The 24041-nt window shown below is 36.3% G+C and overlaps 1 protein-coding gene and 1 long non-coding RNA gene across 2 annotated transcripts in view; one reads left to right on the top strand and one right to left on the bottom strand.

The window, feature by feature from the left end:
• LOC135104508 (uncharacterized) overlaps positions 1–8856 on the top strand; it is a 33577-nt gene extending 24721 nt beyond the window's left edge. The window contains exon 2 of the long non-coding RNA XR_010270463.1: positions 8563–8856. This is a non-coding gene — a long non-coding RNA (uncharacterized LOC135104508). The remainder of the gene's footprint in view (positions 1–8562) is intronic.
• LOC135104507 (protein HIRA-like) overlaps positions 1–24041 on the bottom strand; it is a 51331-nt gene that overhangs the window by 4563 nt on the left and 22727 nt on the right. Inside the window, 8 exon segments of the mRNA XM_064012068.1 lie at positions 3912–4075; positions 4537–4774; positions 6513–6668; positions 8547–8787; positions 9324–9603; positions 12271–12489; positions 14366–14488; positions 19650–19786. Of these exon segments, the coding sequence (XP_063868138.1) occupies positions 3912–4075; positions 4537–4774; positions 6513–6668; positions 8547–8787; positions 9324–9603; positions 12271–12489; positions 14366–14488; positions 19650–19786 (1558 nt within the window).

The following is a 24041-nucleotide window of genomic DNA, read 5'->3' as shown; positions in this document are numbered from 1 at the left end:
CAAAGATAAATAGTTATGTAATGGAAGAACAGTATGGATTCAGGAAAGGAAAGGGTATTGTAAATGCCATTTTTACACTAATAATGTTGACGGAAAGGGTGATAGAGATGCAGAAGGATGTGTGTATGTGTTTTATTGAAAAGGCATTTGATATAAGACACGAGTATATGACTGATATGTTAAAAGAATTGGTTGTGGATAGAAAGGATATAAGGCTCATAACCAACTTGTATTAGGACCAGAGGGCAGTGGTAAGGGTCAGCAGAGAGAAGACAGATTGGATAGGAATAAAAAGAGGGGTAGGACAAGGGTGTGTGCTGTTGCCAGACTTCTCTCTCTCTATGGCCAGCGAGTAGTAGAAGAGCTGAATGATATGGATAGTATTTCGACATGAGGAAGAAATATGAATTACATCAGATAAGCTGATGATACTATACTTCAGGCTGACTCTGAGGAGAAACTTCAAGAACTGGTGACTAAGCTATGGGAGAGTTGTAAGAGAAAAAGCCTGAAAATTAATAAAGAAAAAAAAAAAAGAAAAATGAAACTATGGTGATAACAAAGAAAAAATAGCACATTAGAGTGGAAACGATGGTCAGTGGAAGGATTATGAAGCAAGTTGAAAGTTTTCAGTTTTAAGAAGTGTTGCACTGGGCTGGGGTAACGAGAAAGTTATTGAATTGTGTCAGAAAACGACAACTGACGTTCTTGGGACACGTACAGAGAGGATCAGAAAGGGATTGTCTATTAGGAAGAGCACGAGTATGACAGAAAATCAAGTTTCTGGACAGCTTGTTGGAGAACATCGGTTCTGAGAAGATACAACATATTGAAGATTGTAAGGATGGCAGATGAGAGGGAAAGGTAGAGGTCCATGATTGCCAACATCACAAGACCAGCACCTCAGTAACAGTAACCATATAAACAAAATTATGGGAGAAACAATGAATCTACTAATATAAGAATTGCATTTGCACAATTGGATGAAGAAATGATGAAAACTAATTGTATCAATGATTAGTCCAGGATTGGAATATGCTGCTGTGATGTTGTCACCAAGTTTAAAGAAATATATCAAGAAATGATATAAAGAGCAGCAACCAAGATGGTCCCAAGCTTAAGCAATATGATTTATGAAAAGACTAGAAAAAACTAAACCTTCTAACAGTGGAACAAAGAAGGGAGAGAAGAGACTTAATTGAGGTATATGGACTAATAGAAGAATTAGGAAAGCTACTTTTTTTTAGTAGGTAGAAATTATACTGTAAAGTGTGATACAAAAGACACAAGAGGACACAGAACGAAGTTGAAAAAGAAAACTTGTAGAAGAAATATTAAAAAGAATAGTTTTCTGCAGAGTAGCTGACACATGGAACTGTCTAAACAAAGATATGGTGCAAGTAAGTACTATTCATAACTTGGCCAAGTTGGATAATATTAAATACAGAGGTGGGGCGTACAGGCATTGCATGACACAACTAGGTAAATACACACACACAGATCTGCAACTTCCGTGTTTCTTTGACATGGAGGCAGAGCTTTTGTTATCTGAAAATCTGATTGTGGATATTGATGTGGATCTTTCGTTGTTTTAAAATGCAAATGCGGATAATAATGTGGATAGTATTTTCACTGTGAATGCTCTGTGGACATGAATGCAGAGGCAGATATCCAATACATCCCTTATACTCGTATATATATATATATATATATATATATATATATATATATATATATATATATATATATATATATATATATATATATATATATATATATATATATATATATATATATATATATATATATATATATATATTGTTGAATGTGATTGCCAGTTCGGCATTTATAATTTTCTTTAAGGTATTTTCTCTATACCTTAGCAAAGTCTTGTATTCTTTTTCCAAAGAAGTGATGGCTTCGCTGTAGCTAGCCATTGGCGCTAGATCCGGATTTCAGGTCTCTTGACCCTTCATCAGTAGCAGGTGGTGTTCTTCCTTTGGCAGTAGAAGTGAGAATGAAGGGACGTGTGGGCACGTGGTCTTCATACCTCCCTGCCAGCCCCGGTAGCAATCAGCCTGGTGCTACGCTGCCGCTGATTGACTTTGCAGTCAGCATTGTTCTTAACTATTCTTTTTATTATTAGTTAAGAACAATGTCAAACCAATATAGATCCTAAAAGAAAGGTAAAACTACTAATATACTACAAGAGCAAGAAAATGAGCTACCTCCTACTCAAGAACAGCCCAGACACCACAAGAGAGGCAATACAGAAGTCAAACATTGTATATAGGTTCACTTGGAAGCAAGGAAACTGCAAAGTCCTTCCCTCAACCTATATCAGCATGACAACAACAAAGCTATATCAATGGTTCACACTACATCTAGCTTCAGGAGCACCCAAGAAACACATGAGAGAAGAGCAAAGCATCACCATAACCAGAAAAGCAATAGAGGACTGCACCAAAATCATTGATATATGCCTTGATGAAAAACACTTATCAATCTTGGAAGTGCTCCACATCAAAGAGAACAACCCAAAGTTAAATATTCAAGAGGTAGATTTGCAAGCGCTTCCGAGCATAAGAAGGCCAAGGCAGAGCAGCGTGGTGGATGCACCAGAACCAACCAATGAACACGTGAGGCTGACTGCAAGGACACTGAGCAAACCAGCCAATCACCAGCGGCGCAGTGCCAGGCTGATCAGTACCAAGGCTGGCAGGGAGGTATAAAGGCTGTGTGCCCACACATCCTGTCATTCTCACTTCTACCGCCGAAGAAAGAACACCACTTGCTACTGATGAAGGGTCAAAAGACCCAAAATCTGTATCTAGTGCCAATTACTAGCTACAGCGAAGCCATTACTTCTTTGCAAAAAGAATATAAGACTCTGCTAAGGTATAGAGAAAATACCTTTAAGAAAATTATAAATGCTGAACTGGTGATCACATTCAACAAAATATGCCTGTGAGAATCTCCAGCCCATTTACACACTATATATATATATATATATATATATATATATATATATATATATATATATATATATATATATATATATATATATATATATATATATATATATATATATATATATATATATATATATATATATATATATCAGTAAACCCTCATTACATTGAACCCCATTAAAGCAAATTTTGCATTTATCAAACATAATATGGCCTACCAACCATCTATCTGATTTCTCGAACGAAGGTCAGTAAATGAGGCGGAACATTCAGTCAGCAGCAGTGGCAGCGGGGGGAGTGAGTGAGGATGGGAGGGAGGGAGGGACAGAGAGTGTGGGTGATGGTGGTGGTGGTGGTGGTGAGTGCACACCACAACACTGCCTCCATCTCAGTCTCGCAATGGCATTTGAAGTGGAAGGTTGTTGCACTCGTATGTATGTATGCATGTATGTATGTATATATGTATGTGTAGTACGTATGTAATTCTGTTTACTTGTTTATTTGTTTGTAATGTATTCTTGTTTACTTGACCAGAGTAAAAACATTTTTCTGTAAGATTTCTTGTTTTATTTATACCAAAATAAAGTGTATGCTACACAATTTACATCCAATGCATGAGCTGCCAAAATTTATATTATCTGAGGTTCATTTTTGTATAAAAAACTTCCCTCTCATATACCAAATGAAGTTTGGTGTGGGGGAGGGAGGAATCCGATCACTATTTTTTTTTCTAATTTTCATCTTTATTGTCAGTGGTTTCCCTCAATTAAATTGATATACTGAGGCTTCACTGTGTTTATATATATATATATATATATATATATATATATATATATATATATATATATATATATATATATATATATATATATATATATATAATATATATATATATATATATATTGTTGGGTTTTGTTCACAAACTGTCCTCTAACTCACCTTCCTTGATGAAGAACTGTATCTTGCGCTTCAGCCAATACTTGTAATCATGTGCAGACTTGAGGTACTGAGCTGACGTCAACATACGGTTGATGAAGACTTCAGTCAGGCTGAGACGTGCATCATCTGATATGACTGGCCGAGACACTCGTGATGATCCAGAGCTGCAAGTTTAAATGTTTAGAAGCTGATGGTGACAGCACTCACAGAAGAGGAAGCTTTGCAGTTTCTATAAGCTCACAGATTTGTATTAAGTTATCTCTTCTCCTTAGACCCAAATCTCTATGTTGTGATGCCATCCTTGCCTCCTATAATGGAAAACATATAGGAATGGACACAACACCTTCCAAGTTGCAAAGCACAATGCCTGACTTACACCCATCACCTTGGGACTGCCAAGAAACAGAGGCAAGGGCTATAAGCAGATGCCCATCCTTCTTGTCCTCTCTAAGTACTTAACCTTGGATCTCTCAATTGTGAGTTGAGTAAGCTGGGGAATCTAACTAGGAATGTAATAACTAATGGTTTAGTTGTAATGTCTGACCCATAAACTAATTTATCAGTCAACTGAATCCAAAAGGGAGAATATCATGAGAAAATATAATATATCTGGATCCTGACTTACTAGGCAGCTGTTTGGTGTAGCAGACTTGTGAGGGGCTTAGCAGTGGCATCAGCAGGGTGACAAGGAGGAAGCATGGTGTATTCTGGCTGTACCACACGACGCACACTGGCACACTCCCCAAGCAGCAACCAAGTCTCAAGTTTGGGACAGCGGGTGAAGGCTTCCCCTGAAGTCAGCAGTAACACAGGTGTCCCCTCTGATGTTATCTGCACTGACTTTACTGCACTCTGACCTTCCACTGCAAAGATGGACATGAACTTACACACACACATACACACACACACATGTAGGTACACTTGTTCATTTGTAACCAAGGAAACTTCATCCTACATCAGCAAGACAACAACAAAGCTGTCTCGACGTCTCACCTACCACCTAGCATCTGGAGCCCCAAAGAAACACTTACAGTAGTAATATGGCATCAAGATATACAAGACAATGCCAAGAAGAGAATACCAAAATTGTGGACACTTGTACAGTTGCAAGGCACCTTGCAATACTAGAAGCCTTATTTATCAAAGAATTCAGCCCTGAACTCAACATACAAGCTGACAACTTTCAGTCACTGCCAAGCATGAAAACAAACAATCAATCACAGCTACCACATAACAGACCCAGCAGCAGCATGCAGCCAGCCAATCAGCAATGCTTGCGACCCAGGGTGACCTCACGGGCCACTGAATAAATACTGGGCCACACAGTGACTCCAGCCATTTCTACATCGGCTACAACACACTACTGAAGAAGGGTCAAGAAACCTAAAATCATGATCTAGCAAAAATGACTGGCTTCAGTTAAGTCATAAATCAAATTACAAGAGAAAATGATGATCATAAGATTTAAAGAAAATATCTTAAAGTTAATAAATGCTATATATATATATATATATATATATATATATATATATATATATATATATATATATATATATATATATATATATATATATACTGTATATCTATTTGATTGCAGTTTCTCTTGTGTTTCTTTCCATTTATGTACTAGTTAATTCAACATAACAAATATGATTAAACTATTAGTCCTACTTATGATTTTTATGTGAAAAACTAATCTTGGATAATGTATATTAAACTATTATTTCATTTAACATTGGTCAAGTTTAATACAAGAAAATGGCTTCATAAGACTGAAACAAATAGCCAGTGAAAACAAACAAGGATTAATGAAAAAAAAAAAAAAAAAAATGTAAATAAAAGAATTCAATATAAATCATAAATAATTTTTTAATCATGTATTTTTCCAATCCTGAAGAGAACAGAGGGTAAGATAAGAAAATGTCTTAAAAAGAGTGGAAACTGAAAAATAAGTTGGTGAAGCTAAAAAAGAGTAAATGTTAAGTAGAATTTTTATTGTGCTTATGTTGCTGTCCCTCAAACAGAGAAGCAGTAGATCAAAGAAATAACATTCGTAGAAGCCAGTACATAAATGTGAAAACAGAAATAAAAATTTTGTAAATCAGATATATGCGGATGGCATAGATAAAGAAAGAAGTGTGCAAATTGGAGATAAATTAATAGAGAAAAATTTACTTCACTGCAAGAAAATGGATAGACATTGATCAAATTAAGATTAAGGCCCTTGAGAGAGAGAGAGAGAGAGAGAGAGAGAGAGAGAGAGAGAGAGAGAGAGAGAGAGAGAGAGAGAGAGAGAGAGAGAGAGAGAGAGAGAGAGAGAGAGAGAGAGAGAGAGAGAGAGAGAGAGAGAGAGAGAGAGAGACTGCAATAAAAATGAAAAAAATATTGATTTGAATGTGCCACATCAATCAATCATAGCACCACAAATCAAAGATATATAGCAACATAACAACTATCATTTTTAGAAGACAAAATACAATAAATTAACATAAAATAAAGGATAAATAAATAAATAAAATAACTACACATTACATTTTTACGTAATTCATTCTTCTCAAGCTATTTCTTTTATCCTTATTACTAAAATGAACAGTTTTTCACCTAGATGTCTGATGGATTCTGACAGGATTCTTTTCTTGTTCTCTAAGTCCCAGATGGTGAGAGTCGCATCTGTCGTCAAGACAATAATGGTGTTTTCATGCACAAACAGTTGAGATGATCTACCTTGTAGCTTCAGAGGTGGTAATAACATCTCACCTGCAAAACATGACATGTGTCTTACACGTTGAAACACAATGACTGCAGGTCTGAAGGCAACTGGGATGATGTCAGTTTCACTATACTACTGTGCCTTCACCTACATACACTGAACACGAAACATTACCATACAAACTATTTAGTGACACTTTTTGTTAAATAAGGAATGAATGTAGGTCTTAAGCTTTTTTAGCACAGAGGTTGCCATACACCAAAATGGATAACATTAAGTCCAAAACCATTTTTACCAATAAAGGAGAATCCCAAAAATTTGTTATGTCTTTTGCTTAATTTACTTAATTTAAATTTGGGCACCATCCCCCTTCAAAACAGTGATTCAATATGAATTGCAGAAAGTGTTTAACATTAACATCGTTTGAGAACAAGACTTTTAAAACATACTTCAGCAGTGCCAATGGCAATGGAAACACTGTTGATGTTCAAGGGGACTTTTTTGATGGGAATGAATTTCAAACTTGAATCAATAAGTACTTTCTTGTATATAGGCTGTGAAACTTTTTGGTACCATCTTGTATAATAAAGGTAAGGTATTTTGCTAAGTGGTTGAAAATCACTGAACTTAAATGAAAAGAAATTTGGGAATTGACTGAATTACAGTTGAAGATGAAAATGTAGCAAGTCACAAGTATCCAGGCTTTATCATAGATGTTCAGCTGCAAGGTGGTACAAATACTGATAAAGTATTTAAGGTATGTAATCAAAGACTGCACTTTGTATATAACCTAAATAGTGAACACATATACAATTCATCTCTCTTTAAGGTAAAAAAAAAAAAAAAAAAAAAAAAAAAAAAAAAAAAAAAAAAAAATCAATGATATGTTTTTTAATAACTCATTAATATGGGAAGCTGAAAAGTAATGGTGAAAATAAGCTTGATAAAATTGTTAAGAAAATATAGGTAGATTGGGTGCAATCACTACAACAGGTATGCTGTATCAAAATATTGTAATGAAGCATATGAAGATCACACTAGTTACATCCCATCCCTTTCACCAACACTACATATTTCTAAGGTCAAGAAGATGACTGTTTCTGCCTGGATAGTGCACCAACACATTCAGAAATTTTTTGGTTCCAAAAATTATCCTACTATTTAACCCTTTAAAGATGGTATAACTCCTCTACAATGCAGGTTTTGAGAATAAAAGATTATTCTTTATTCATTGTTTTATATAACTCTTTAAAGTGACTTTCATAAGGTAATGAAAAGGTTGTAGTAGCTTATCTGTCTTGCTATCTTATTTACTTCATTCACTGCTATTGACAATATGACTCTTAAATCTAGGATGACTTATGAAGCAAAAATGAAACCAAAGTGACTTAAAAAGGTTTGATCTATTGCATCACTCCTTATGCTGTCGGTGGCATACATCATTCAAACTCCTCTCAAATTACACATTTTCTTAACCTTTTGGAAAAGGGTTAAAATAATCACATGAGCCTCTACATGAACTCAATATCTGAAAGCATGATACATTTCTAAGCTGTCTTGCCTTCTCATTTAAGGTCACTGTGCAGATCTTGTCATCAGTGAGTCTCCACCAACATTATATGTACATCACATTACTATAACAACAAGTAGTAGCCATAGATTTAGACTCTGCCTTTCTTTTCTTTTATATTGAAGTTGGTTTCTCTCTAATTACTATGTTTAGTGTCAAATAGTGTAATGAAATCAAATATTTGTTGATTACATAATTTTTTTTTATACTAAAGTTAGTTCACTAACACTATATAGTAACTGTAGTACAATGAAATCAAACAGCCTAATTTAAAAATCTGATAATGTTTAAAATTGCTTGTAAACTGCTATTGCTTCTAACTACTACTACTAGTATTCTTACTCTTATTACTGACCTGTTTTAATGTCCAGGATATGCAGAGACTTGTCCTGACAGGTGAAGGCAGCAGTGGTGACCGTGGCTGCAGCTGTAGTAACTCGAGAAGTAAGGAAGGTTACCCAGCTCACTACATTGACCTGCATCTTGCTCACCCGATGGAGGCTGGGTGTTCCACCACTATGGGAACTGCCAGCCCGGTAGTCATTCTCTACTACCAAAAGGGGTGGAGGAATGTCCATAGATGTCTCTCCAGGGATCTACAAAATGACTCTTTGTAAACAATGACATACACACTGGAATGTATATAGATTAAAAATTGAAATACTCTTAGACTTTTAATATAAAATGAGAAATACAGTAGAAATCAACACCTATTACCAGTAAGATGCCTTAATATGTGATGAACAAGTATTACCACAAACCCACTGCTAAATACCTACCAAAGCATCTAGCAGTACTCTGCAAAAGTAAATGGAAAACATGCAAAAATGCAGAGGAGAATTATTTCAAAATAAAAAATAATCTTAATACAATATATGTTCCTATTACAAAAGAGCATACATGAAAAGATACAAGGAAAGAGAACAATGGTAAAGATATAAAAACATGGAAATGCATACAGATTACAATAGAAAAACATGAGAAGATGCAGAATATGAGAATTAATTGAATTTATCACCTCATGGTGTAATTCCTAGATGAGAGAGAGAGAGAGAGAGAGAGAGAGAGAGAGAGAGAGATGAAGAGAGAGAGAGAGAAGTACATGATTAATGAACCTGATAATCAAAACTACCTGTATTCTGGCTGATTTAGAGAGAGATGCTTCTGGAAGCACAGACACCACTTCCACCTGCTGGGCAGTTTTCACCACCTGTGTGGAGGTAGGTTGGGGAGCAGCAAGAGGTGAGGGAGGTCTGGGAGGAGGTGGGGCTGCAGAGCGATCATACAAAGGCGGCCGTCCTCTTTTCCGCTTGACAGCTAGGCACGTCTGGGGCATCTCCTCATGCTTACGCTTCATTCCAATGCAGGCAGAAGAAACTTGTGACTCTGATTGTTTCTCACTTGGCTCAGACCTTCAAGGGACAAGAGAGTTGTGTGAGTATGGCAAGGCACACAGAAGAAAACATCAACTGCTATTTATCTTTACCATCAATGTCATGCATATATTTTTAAAAGGTAAGAGGTAAGTTATAGGGAGGAATAAACAGAATGAAAGCAAAGAATAGATTGTATGACGTTATATTGGTACTGACAGCAATATATGAAGCTATACATGGAATAAGAGAGATGAGCAGATTGAAGCTAATGGAGATGAGGTGTCTAAGGAATGTATGTGGAGCAACACAAATGGATTGAGTTATAAATGACAAAATAATTAATCAGAACTACTACCCATTTCAGACCCTATGAGGCATCATCTTTTTTGCAGATACCTTCCAAACAAACAGCTGGATCAATATGACATTTTGGTAAAGCTTGTTTTGACACTCCCTAATTTATGGCACTACAGTGTAATGCCAACTGTGTTTCATTAACCCCTTCAATACAATGACGCCTATGTAGGCTTCATGAAGCACCAGTGGCATGTATGATGATGACTATGTAGGTGTCATGTTTGAATTTTATTTTAGTTGTTGTTGAGCGTTCCTGTATACTGCCATAACTTGTCTTGACAGTCTCCTTATTATGTCCTTGAGGTTCTATTTCTCCTCCCCCCCTCCCTGTTCCCACCAGTCACGTAAATGAGCTACCCCATATCCCATGCTCTATCTAGAATGACAAAGTCTCACTGGTAGAGCCTTACATCAGTTTCCTAACTATGGTCCTTCCCTTATCTGTTCCCTCCTTCCCTTGTTTATTCCTTGCCCTCTTACCCTCCTCCCTACATTCTCTCTCTCTCTCTCTCTCTCTCTACCCAGGAAGGGAAGACAGTGCAGAGGGAATGGTTCCTCCCCTCCTCCTTGATTCCTTCCTTGCAACTCATTTAAGTGCATAAACACACAGCTGTCCACTAATCTCTTTTCTGATGCCTTCATCTTCCCTTTCCTCCCCATTTATTCCTCCTTCACCCATCACCACCTCTTCTGTAATTTGCTACCCTCCAACCACCTCAAGTCATAAATGTGTGTGTGTGTGTGTGACAACTGAAGGGTTGAGAGAGAGAGAGAGAGAGAGAGAGAGAGAGAGAGAGAGAGAGAGAGAGAGAGAGAGAGAGAGAGAGAGAGAGAGAGAGAGAGAGAGAGAGAGAGAGAGAGAGAGAGAGAGAGAGAGAGAGAGAGAGAGAGAGAGAGAGAGAGAGAGAGAGAGAGGGGGGGGGGGAAGTGCTACAGTTGACTGGGCATTGAGAGAGTGATTTCTTTAAAACTCCTCTCCTCTAACTGTCTTCAGCCTCTCTTTCATCACTGCAATGTTGCATCTCTTGCTGTCTTCTACTGCTATTTTAATGCTAACAGCTCTTCTGATCTTCCTAACTGCACTCCTCCCCTCCTCCCACAGCCTTGCTGCACAAAAATTTCTCCTTTCTCTCACCCCCTATTCTGTATACCTTGTGGTGCCCCAAACCCTCAATGCAGACTGGTTTCAAAGAGCTTCTTGGCTTCATGTAACACCACCTGAGGTTTTTGAAGCATCTCCAGAAGAGGGCACCAGCCTCACAGCCACATTGACCAAAGGCTAGGTGATGAAGCAGGATTGGGTTAGAAACAGAAATCACCAGCTACATGCATAAAAGTGATCTCACCTCACCTCACTCTGGCTTGCTAGTTTGCCATCCTGTTCTCACTGCACCTCACCCCATCTATACTACCCTGCACTGGCGTGACACCTTGGTAGCTGCTCGGGAGTCACCCTCGGACTTCTGCTACTGCATGACTGTGCCTGTTCTGCTGCCCACACTGCCACGGATGAAATCACGTTCATGTTGTTCTGTGATTGACTTAATTTGTGTTTTGGTGAGAGGTTAATGGATCAGTAAAGAGTTTACATCAGCTCCGTGTTTCTTGATCAGTGCTTGTGGCAAGACACTACAACCTCTCTGATACAAGAGTTAACTAATATTCTCAATCATTCATCCCTTCCTCTGGGTAAACTCTGGAACTCCCTGCCTGCTTCTGTATTTCCTCCTTCCTATAACCTGAACTCTTTCAAGAGGGAGGTTTCAAGACAGTCATCCTTTGATATCTGATGATCGCTTTTTGACTGTTTGGAGAACAGCATCTCAGTGGGCTTTTTTTCTTATAGTTTTGCTACCCTTGGCTGAAGAAACTCCTACATAAAAAAAAAAGAAAATAGATCAGATATGAGTGGTGTAACACTAAAGGAAAAATTTTGCATGGAGGAGTGGATGGATGGTGCAAAGACAGTAACAGATGCAAGAGGGATATCTAGTGAAATAAGTAAGAATGGTTGTGCATGGCAGTAATGAATGGAGAGCATTTATGAAACCATGAAGCTCCACCACACAAACACAAACACAAATACAAACACACACACACACACAAACACACACACACACACACACACACACACACACACACACACACACACACACGCACACACACAAGACAGCTTGATTGCCAACCTTCTGCCCCCCATCACAATTCAAAGCAATGACTCAATTTTGCCTTATGCCCACTCTCTGCTGAGAGAAATGGGGTTACAGTGTAAATGAACACTAGCCAAAAACTGTCTCTACTTTGCCAGGGATTTGAATTGAATTACTAATAAAAGAACGGACTTACTTTCCAAACCTGGCTGGCAGACTAGCATGTGCCCCATTAAATCCTGACGGGAGTGATGTGCCCTTGCAGGGTGAACTAGAGGTAGTAAAGGCTGAAGGAGGGCGATTGCTGGAAACATTTGGCTCCACAACTTCATCCACTTTCTCTACAACAATTTTGCTTTTCTCCTGCTGGCTGGATGAGAAGCTTGCTTCATATGATTTGTTTGGAGTCTCAACACTGCAATGGGAGCAATACTTATATATGTATATATGTATGCATGTGTGTAAATAAATAAATAAATAAATATATATATATATATATATATATATATATATATATATATATATATATATATATATATATATATATATATATATATATATATATATATATATATATATATATATATATATATATATATATATATATGAGGTGAACAGGGATACACCAGAGTATCCTCATTTATTACTTACAACATTTCACCTTACACAGAAGGCATCATCAGGCTAAAAATAAATTTAAAACAATGAATATATCACTACTATAAAATATATAAAACATAGAAAAATAATATGATGTTCTGTAGAGGGCACAACAATGTGAGGCAACAAATGGCTAAGGGAGGCAAATAAACATTGGTGAAGTGAAAGAAAAATACAGTTAAGTAAAGAAACTGAAGGACAAAACAACAAACAACAGTGATATATGCTAAAAAAAAAATATGATCTATTGAACACTGGTATAGAGTAAAAAAATAAAATAGGGGTGCAGTGTTGTCAGAACGAACCTTGTGTGTTCCAGTTGGTGGAGTAGTGAGGACTGACAGGGGGTGGCAGTGTGTAGGTTAGAATGGTTATGGTTTTGGAACCCAAAGCTCCAAAGAGAGTATATGAAAGATATAACTGTGTTGATGATAACTGATTATTTAATTCAGGTTTCAAGTGTTAATGTAAATAGCTTCTAATATTTCAATATCTGTATGTGTATCAGATTTACTTAATATGTTGAAATCCTTCTCCGCAAAAGGGTGATCGTATGTGTGTGTGAATGTATTCTTATTGCTGAGAATGGAGGATGAGCTAGCTGCTTTTGTGCATGTGTTGAATTAACTTTATGTTCACCGATTCTGTGTGTTAAATTCCTCATAGTTTCTCCGGTATGTCAAGTCTTGCAACTTGAACAAGTGAATTCATAAATGATGTTTGAGATAAGACCAGTAGGAATACTGTCTTTAAATGTCCTATCACTCCAATCCCTCCTCAGGATCCTCCAAAGCAGAGGTGGTTCTGATGTTACTTAGGGGGGCCATGAGGAAGTACTTCGCTGATTTTCCTTGGAATGACTACTGCTTCCACGTCAGAAACCTGTCTTTGTGTGCTGCGCGCATAACAGAGGTGATTGTGTCTGACATGAAGACAACACTACACTCCTATTTATTTTTTTACTCTAAACCACTGTTCAATAGGTCATATTTTTTAGCATAAATCACTGTTATTTGTTGTTTTGTCCTACAGTTACTTTACTTACCTGTATTTTTCTTTCACCTCACCAATGTTTATTTGCTTCCCTTAGCTGTTTGTTGCCTAACATTGTTGTGCCCTCTATAGAACATCATATTATTTTATATGTTTTATATATTTTATGGTTGTGATATATTCTCGTTTACATTTTTTTTAGCCTGATGATGCCTTCTGTGTAAGGCAAAACATTACAAGCAATAAATGAAGATACTCTAGTATACTCCTGTTCACCTCATATATATATATATATGTATATATATATATATATATATATATATATATATATATATATATATATATATATATATATATATATATATATATATATATATATATATATATATATATATATATATATATATACTCGTATATATATGATGTCTGTTACTTTGGGGCTAGCTACAACATAAGTGCCTAAATTTACTCCCATCATCACATGCTCTAATCCTCTCATTCCTATCTCTTGTATGCTTCAGCATTAGCTCTTTCATTTATTCTCTCCACAGTTTAATGATGACATATACATAGTATTGAAACACACATGACGTGATCTATATTTATGTGTTATGTTAATCCGACTGATCCTTACTTACCCTTCAATGGGAGGAATAAACATAGGTGTGATTCTTCTCTTGCCATCAGCTGTTCTTGTTTCTATCTGCTTGTTGATAGGTGCCCGCTGAGGTGTTGGGGGAGCTGGTCTGGGAATCTGTTCACTGTAGATGATAACAATCTATGAACATTAGATTTAATATGTGAAAGAGAATAAATTGCTAAGGACACATTAAAATAAAGGACTTCCTTTTTCAGAGAAGTTCAATGAAAACAAATTGTTTTAGAAGTTAAAAGAGATGGAGGGTGGGAGTTGATGAACAGGAGAACAGGCAGAATGGATGTTTTACCTGGAGTAAATAACAAAGTTTTAACACCTTCCTTATACTAAAAGGTGGCATGAAAAAGTAATTTTGAATGCTCTTAATGAATTCTTAATAGCAAACTTCTACCTCAATATCCTACATCATAACACCCCCCCCCCCCCAAAAAAAAAAAAAAAAAAAAAAAAAAAAAAAATATATATATATATATATATATATATATATATATATATATATATATATATATATATATATATATATATATATATATATATATATATATATATATATATATATATATATATATATATATATATATATATATATATATATATATATATATATATATGAGGGTATCAGGACCATAGGGGCTCAAGCGCCACCTTCCCAAATATGGGCTTACACATGTCAAAAGAATTGGCAACTCTCCCTCTGTCTAGCTATGATGTTTGCGACACTGTTTTCCAGTTTCCACATGGCAGAAAGATCTGTAGCAGCAAGTGGAGTCATGACTTAGTGACTTGGGATTCACATTTTTTTTTTTATGTAGGAAGGATACTGGCCAAGGGCAACAAAAATTTAATAAAAAAAATGCCCACTGAAATGCCAGTCCCATAAAAGGGTCAAAGCAGTGGTCAAAAATTGGTGGATAAGTGTCTTGAAACCTCCCTCTTGAAGGAATTCAAGTCATAGGAAGGTGGAAATACAGAAGCAGGAGGGGAGTTCCAGAGTTTATCAGAGAAAGGGATGAATGATTGTGAATACTGGTTAACTCTTGCATTAGAGAGGTGGACAGAATAGGGGTGAGAGAAAGAAGAGTTTTGTGCAGCGAGGCCACGGGAGGAGGGGAGGCATGCAGTTAGCAAGATCAGAAGAGCAGTTAGCATGAAAATAGCTCTAGAAGACAGCTAGAGATGCAACATTGCGGTGATGAGAGAGAGGCTGAAGACAGTCAGTTAGAGGAGAGGAGTTGATGAGACGAAAAGCTTTTGATTCCACCCTGTCTAGAAGAGCAGTATGAGTGGAACCCCCCCCCCAGACATGTGAAGCATACTCCATACATGGACGAATAAGGCCCTTGTACAGAGTTAGCAGCTGGGGGGGTGAGAAAAACTGGTGGAGACGTCTCAGAATGCCTAACTTCATTGAAGCTGTTTTAGCTAGAGATGAGATGTGAAGTTTCCAGTTCAGATTATAAGTAAAGGACAGACCGAGGATGTTCAGTGTAGAAGAGGGGGACAGTTGAGTGTCACTGAAGAAGAGGGGATAGTTGTCTGGAAGGTTGTGTCGAGTTGATAGACGGAAGAATTGAGTTTTTGAGGCATTGAACAATACCAAGTTTGCTCTGCCCCAATCAGAAATTTTAGAAAGATCAGAAGTCAAGCGTTCTGTGGCTTCCCTGTGTGAAATGTTTACCTCCTGAAGGGTTGGACGTCTATGAAAAGACGTGGAAAAGTGAAGGGTGGTATCATCAGCGTAGGAGTGGATAGGACAAGAAGTTTGGTTTAGATCATTAATGAATAATAAGAAGAGAGTGGGTGACAGGATAGAACCCTGAGGAACACCACTGTTAATAGATTTAGGAGAAGAACAGTAACCGTCTACCACAGCAGCAATAGAACGGTCAGAAAGGAAACAAGATGAAGTTACAGAGAGAAGGATAGAAGCCGTAGGAGGATAGATTGGAAATCAAAGCTTTGTGCCAGACTCTATCAAAAGCTTTTGATATGTCCAATGCAACAGCAAAAGTTTCACCAAAATCTCTAAAAGAGGATGACCAAGACTCAGTAAGGAAAGCCAGAAGATCACCAGTAGAGCGGCCTTGACAGAACCCATACTGGTGATCAGATAGAAGGTTGTGAAGTGATAGATGTTTAAGAATCTTCCTGTTGAGGATAGATTCAAAAACTTTAGATAGGCAGGAAATTAAAATAATAGAATGGTAGTTTGAGGGATTAGAACCGTCACCCTTTTTAGGAACAGTTTGAATGTAGGCAAACTTCCAGCAAGAAGGAAAGGTAGATGTTGACAGACAGAGCTGAAAGAGTTTGACTAGGCAAGGTGCGAGCACGGAGGCTATTCTGTCCACCTCTCTAATACATGAGTTAACCAGTATTCTCGATCATTCATCCTTTTCTCTGGTAAACTCTGGAACTCCCTGCCTGCTTCTATATTTCCACCTTCCTATGACTTGAATTCCTTCAAGAGGGAGGTTTCAAGACACTTATTCTTCAATTTTTGACTACCACTCTAAACCCTTTTCTGGGACTGGCATCTCAATGTTTTTACTTTTATTGGATTTTTGTTGCCCTTAGCCAGTGTCCCTCCAAAAAAAAAAAAAAACGTACATATAAACACAAGGTATGCAACACAAGTTTTTGCAGATATTGCCAGAGGTGAAAGTAAAGTTTATTCTGAAAGTACAGGTTATTCTATGTCAAAAATTATCTATGCACATATGCATTTTAAAGGTTTTGTTTAGCTGTGGTGTGAAATCCAAGTGTGGACTGGTGATATATACAATGGCCAGGCCAAGTGGGTAACCATAGCAGAGAAACACCATTTCCACACACTCCACATTATTTTGTTATGCAATACAATATGAATGTAATCATTGTCACTGCCTCAGAGGGAAACTGCATGTGACTGACTGGCAATCAGCTTATTTGCTACTAGCCTCATTTCTTCCCACTCCTGCCTGTGCAATGCATGGTGCCACACAGCCTATTCTTTTATTTGTCATTTATTACATCCATACTATCATTGTGTAATGTTTATCAGTAAATTACCTGTATGCTGCTATCACTCATCTCATCATTGGATACTGTAAACCTCCAAAACTTGTAAAAATCATGACTGAATAATTCACAATTTCACCAATGGACATCCAGCTTACACATCTCACCATCGTTATCAACTTGGCCCAGCCATTGTATCTGTCACCAGGCCACACTTGAATTTAATTTTACAGCCAAACAATGCCTCAAAATGCATATGTGCATAGAACATTTTCAACTTAGATTAATCTGTACTTTCACCTGTAGCAATATCTGCAGAAACTCATGTTACACCCTGTGTGTGTGTGTGTGTGTGTGTGTGTGTGTGTGTATATATATATATATATATATATATATATATATATATATATATATATATATATATATATATATATATATATATATATATATACACACACACACACACACACACACACACACACACACAAAAACACACACACACTGAGTAACCAGTATACAGTGTAAGTTTTTGCATCAATCCTCAAAAGGAAGATTCTTAAACATCTATTACTTCACAACCTGATATCTGATTGCCAGTATGGGCTCTGTTGTGGCCACAGTACAGGTGATTCTCTAGCCTTTCTTACTGAGTCTTGGTTATCCTCTAAGGAATTTTGATGAAACTTTCTCTGTTGCCTTAGACATATCAAAAGCACACGAAAGAGTCTGGCATAAAGCTTTAATTTCCAAACTACCTTCTGCTGCCATCCTTCTTTCAGTAAATTCATCTCGAGTTTCCTTTCTGACTGTTCTATTTCTGATGTGGTAGATGGTTATTGTTCTTCTCCTAAGTCTATTTACGGTGCTGTTCCTCAGGATTTTGTCCTGTCATCCTCTCTTCCTATTATCCATAATTGATCTTTTAACCATAACTCAAGTGTCCTATCCACTCCTACGCCAATGACAGCACTCAGTGCTATCATTGGTGAAGCCAAAGAATACCTAACTTCTGATTTCTAACAGTTCTCATTGAGGCAGAGCAAATTTAGTGTTCTTCAACATTTCAAGAACTCAATTTCTCCATACTGCTCTCTTGGACAGGGTAAAATCCAAAGCCTTTCATCATGTCAACTCTTCCCCTCTGAATGACTGTCTTCAGCCTCTCTCTTCATCACAAGGTTGCATCTCTTGCTATCTTCTATCAATACTTTCATGCTATCTGTTCTCTGGATCTTACTAACTGCATGCCTTTCCTCCTCCTGTGGCCTCGCTACACAAGGCTTTCTACTTTCTCTTGTCCCTATTCTGTCCATCTCCTTAATGCAAGAGGTAAACAATATTCTCAATCCTTCATCCCTTTTACTGGTAAACTCTAGAACTCCATGCCTGCTTCTGCATTTTCCCTCCACCTATGACTTGAACTCTTTCAAGGAATGTCTGAAGACACTTCTCAAATTTTGGAAAATCCTTTTGGCTCTACTCTTTGAGGACCAGCACCTTCACTAGCCACCCCCAATTTTTTTCTGCCTTTTTGTAGCCTTTTGCCAGCTCTCCTCATATAAAAGAAAAAATGTCTATAGTTATTATGAGCAGTATGCTAATAGTATGATAATAATTACAATTTCAGTAAAGTAAATAAAATACTCTCAAAACTTTAGGCCTATTCTATATCCCAGTGACCCATCACAATTCCTGTAAAGACCTTTGGGTTGCAGCCCATAGTTTCAGAATTATGTTAACATTTTGAAAAAAATGTGAAACTATAGCATCCACAGTGAGCCAATCAATCACAGCAGCAGTTATAGCAATAATACAAGGAATAAATTAAGATTGTCAATCCATGAAATTCATTTATGACTACATATACACTACAGTAACGGAAAAAAAAAAAAAAAAAAAAAAAAAAAAAAAAAAAAAAAAAGTGTCCCCTGGATGTGGTTAAAAAGGGGCATGCATATGAAGTGTGGCTGCAGAGGAAAGACAAGATATAGGATATGTAAAGAGAGGAGTAGAAGGGCCAAAAAGGATTGCACATGTTACAAAGTAGGGTAGAAGAAAGACAGAAAATTTCCTAATTAATATGATGATGTTTTGAAAGGTGAAAAAATGCAAAAGGAGATAATGAAGAAAGAAGAGATCATGAAAGCAAATAACACAATGTTGACTGACAAGGACACTGCTTAAAAGAGGAACTGATTATTTTAAGTGATTACTAAATGTATAATATAACTGACTGCAGCACATGCAACTTCCAGCACAAATACCTAAAAGAAGCAGTCTTGGCCCGGGTTTTCTCTTCCTCTCGCAGACGTAATAGTTCTGGGTTTTCAATGATGGTTGGGTTAACAGAAGAGGCGTTGGTCTGGGCCGACTTGCCATACAACTTCATGTGCAGATTGTTCTGAGCATATAAAGACAAAGAACCATCATAAGGGGGTGAAAAAGAGAAACAGGTAGAGTTGCTGAGTCTACCAGTGAAAAGAATTAAGATACCTGTTTTATCCAGAAGACAGATTAAGGTTGAGCATGAAGAGAATGTCTTGTGCACTGAGGCCAAGGGAATGGGAGCATGGTATGTAGTTCACAGGTTCAGAAGAGCAGTAACAAATGAAATAGCTGTAGAAGATAAGATTCACAGTTTCTTTACTTTTATTGAAAGAGACTCAGATGCATAGTGGAAATTTTTATAACTACATTTTTTTTTGTGGTTCTAAAAGATTGAAGTTAATGATGAAAAATGTTATTCATGGTGTTATTCTTACTGGATTAATTCTTTGGGTTTCTACTTAAATAATTATCAGAATACCTTCAAATATGGCATAGCCTCTCATCAATATTGTAATATTGTTTTACCTACACTTAGCTTTAGTTAGAGTTATAAATTTTAATTTCCCCATGTTCTGGTGAATTTCCTGTTCTGTTAGATACCTCACAATCATTTTCTGCATCCACTGTATTTGTTCCCATAAGAACAATATCTGATCATATATAATTAATGAATATAATGAACAGAAATGGTTAAAGAAAGATCTCACAAGCAGACCTAGTTATGTAAATGACCTAATTACGAGTGTTATTATTAGTAGTATCATATGGCATAGCCCCTAAAAGTCTCCTTGAGGAAAAGACATGAGAATGAAGTACAAAAGAACAAAAAGTATAAAAGACTAGGTATATCCTGAACATGCACAAGCAACTAAAATTCAACTAGTTTTCTAGGTTTAGAATCTATTTACCTATTTGTAAAGATAAAGGGCAATCTGAAGCTATGATATAAGAACATAAGAACATAAGAAATAAGGGAAGCTGCAAGAAGTGACCAGGCTTACACATGGCAGTCCCTGTATGAAATATACCTACCTATTTCCATCTATTATCCCCATCCATAAACTTGTCTAATCTTCTCTTATGTGACAGACTATTAAAAAAAAAAATTTCTGAAGTGGGGTTGCCAGTTCCTTTCTCCATCATCATTAACTTTCAATGTCACTGGTGATACATTTATTAGTGGGTGAAGCTAAGGGCAGTCAGTCAAGGAAAAAAACTGTGGCCATAAGCTGAGATTCAGATAATGGCTATACCTATACAAAATATGAGGTGCCCAGAGCCACAGTAATGTAAGTGACATTTTGGCTTTCTCCACCTTCCTAGTAAGATGGGAGACAGAGAGAACATAAGAATGCAATATGGTAGAAAATCTAAGTGAAATTATTCATGGAACCTTTTTGCCATATTTGAGGCAAGGCCATCTGAAGCCAGTGCCAGTGTAAGTAACTCCCTCTGCATAATGGTGTGGAACACAGCTAATAATGACCTATCTTGTGAGCCACATCAGATTAGAAAGTGCATGTATGTCACTTACATTTTTATTCTATAAAATTTATAAAATTATTGATTAAAACAAAATCATTAATTACAATAATTAATGATTTTGAATCTCATTAGAATACAGGAGAATTAACTAACATGACAGAATAATGGAAATAAACAATGTGTAAACACTAGATGCAATTTAATACACTTGCCTGAATCTGGGAAAAAAATGCCATTTGTCTTTTAGATCAATTTAATTTCATTGTGCACATACATCAACAAGCATTTTGACACCAAACCCAACTTCCTATCTCAATTCATTAAGGAGATACTGCATTCTGAATGTTACAACACTTTCATTGTTTTTTTTTTTTTTTTTTTTTTAGGTGCTAAAATCACTCTAGATAGAGTACCACAATCCTTGTGGCATTCCACTATCTACTTTTCTCCATTTTGATTTTACATCTTTTACTACCATTCTCATTTCTCTTCCCTTTGAGTAACTTTCTTACATATGCTGGTCATTGATACTGGCCTATAGTTTAGTGGTTCTTCCTTCTTTCCACTTTTATAAATTGGAACTATGTATGCTCTCTTCCAATCCTTAGGCACTCTTCCATTTGATACTGAACACTTTACTATGTCATATACTGGTTCAATTAAGTGTTTCCTGCACTCTTTTAAAATGAAATCTGATACTCCATTTGGTCCTGCTGCTTTTCTTTCTTCCAGTTCCTCCACCATTTTATAAACTTCTTTGATTGCTGCAATTTCTCACATTTGCTTTTTTGTCTTCTCATCTTGTGGTTCTTTAATTTCCGATTCTTCTGTGAAAACTTGTTTAGCAATTCACCCATGTCTTTTGGGTTTTCATGTTTCATTACCATCCTTCAAACTTTCTAGTTTTTCTTTTAGTTTAATTTTTCCATTTATGAATTTGTAGAACAGTTTTGGTTTTTTCTTGCACTTTTCAATTATATCCTTTTCATATCCTTTCTCTTCCTCTCTTCTTATTTTCAAATATTCATACCTTACTAACTTAAAGTCTTCCTAATTTTCTTGATTTTAATTTCTTTTCATTCTTATCCATGCTTTGTCTCTTTTTTTTCTTTGCACCTGCACATCTTGCATTGAATCACACCTATTTTCCTTTTTCTTTAGGTTTGTAAAGTGAACATATTCATTCACTCCTGTTTCATATAGTTTCATAAAAATGTCATACTTATCTTGCACATCATTTGCTCTTTTCAATTTTTCCAATCTATTTCTCCATAAAGTTTCTTAAGATCATCATATTTGCTTTCCCTTAGTTTCTCCTGTTTTCTTTGTAGGATTCATCCTCTTCACTGACATCATTATCAGTCTCTATTTCTGTCATAACATGGTAACTTTTTCCCATGAGACACACACATATTAATTCTTTAGTTAGGTTGATCCCTTTTGTTAATATCAGGTCTAGTCTTGTTGGTTCATCATCTTTCCTATATCTTGTATTTTCAGTCACCCACTGCATCACTGTCTTTTCCATAGTCAGCTTCAGAAATCTTTCTCCCCATGCAGTCTCATTTCCTCCTGCCTTGAATGTTTCCAAATTTACTTCTTTGCAATAGAGATCACCAACCAATAGTACTATTTTATTCCTTTTGATTAATTTACTCAAGTACTGATTGGTATCTTCTATTGTCTTCTCACAGTCTTCCTTGCTCCAAGAATTTGTTTTGGGTGGTATATAGGTTATTATTATTCTGTATTTCTCCATAATTATCCTCCAAGTTAAATTACACTCACTATTTCTGCTTTTTCTTTCCTATATTTCACTATTTTCTATCTTTACTTCTTTTCTTGTCATTATCATTACACCTCACCCTCCTTTTACCAATCCTGTCTCTTCTCCATATATCGTATTTATTGTTAATTACTATCTGGTTATCTTTAGTTTTGTTTCTGTTAAACATACCACCTTTGGATTTTTTCTTTTAAATAGTCTTGTAATTCCAGTTTTCCATCTATGTTTGTATGCATCACATTCAGTCCTCCATTTTTACTATTTTTTCCATTTTATTTTCATTTATTTCTTTTCATTTATGTACCATTTCTTCACTCTCTCCCAAAACTCTCCAAAAAAAAATTTAATGTGTATGTTTGATCTAAAAGACCAGAAATAGTTTACACTAAATCCTGAAGGGTAAACAAAGTGAGGTATTGTGATTCATACTTAATTTGTTCTTTTGGGCTGTTCAAATTGGAAATGTTTGAACTGTGAAGCAATTTATCCCATTCAAATTAATGTAAAAAAAAAAAAAAAAAAAAAAATCTATTATGGGTCCCAAAATCCCCCATTTTTTTTTCTTTACATGGATTTATGTTGTGCTCTAAACATAGAACTGAATGAAAATAACCTTAACTTGAAAACAGTTGTAATGTACATTATTTTTACTTGGCACTAAAATTCTCCCTCTCTCTCTCTCTCTCTCTCTCTCTCTCTCTCTCTCTCTCTCTCTCTCTGAAAGTAAGAACAATCCTGAGAATTGCTAAATAGAATGAGACTGATAGAGAATGAAAATAAAATTATACAAGATTGAGAAAGAGTGAGAAAGGATAAAGTAAAAATGACATAATCACTCCCTTTTCCCTTATCTCTGACAGATTCTGGAGAGGGGAGGTGCCAGGGAGAGAGGTTTGAGATCAGATGTAAGAGGAAGGGAGAGGAAAGGAACAGTGGGAAGAAGGGGCATATGGGGAAGGAGAGTAAGACATGGGGCAAGGAAGTGGAGTAGAGAGAGAGAGAGAGAGAGAGAGAGAGAGAGAGAGAGAGAGAGAGAGAGAGAGAGAGAGAGAGAGAG

The sequence above is a fragment of the Scylla paramamosain genome, chromosome 10, assembly GCF_035594125.1.
Source record: "Scylla paramamosain isolate STU-SP2022 chromosome 10, ASM3559412v1, whole genome shotgun sequence".
Lineage (NCBI taxonomy): Eukaryota > Metazoa > Arthropoda > Malacostraca > Decapoda > Portunidae > Scylla > Scylla paramamosain.
Note: the sequence above shows the minus strand (reverse complement) of the source record. Positions and strands in the feature narration are given on the sequence as shown.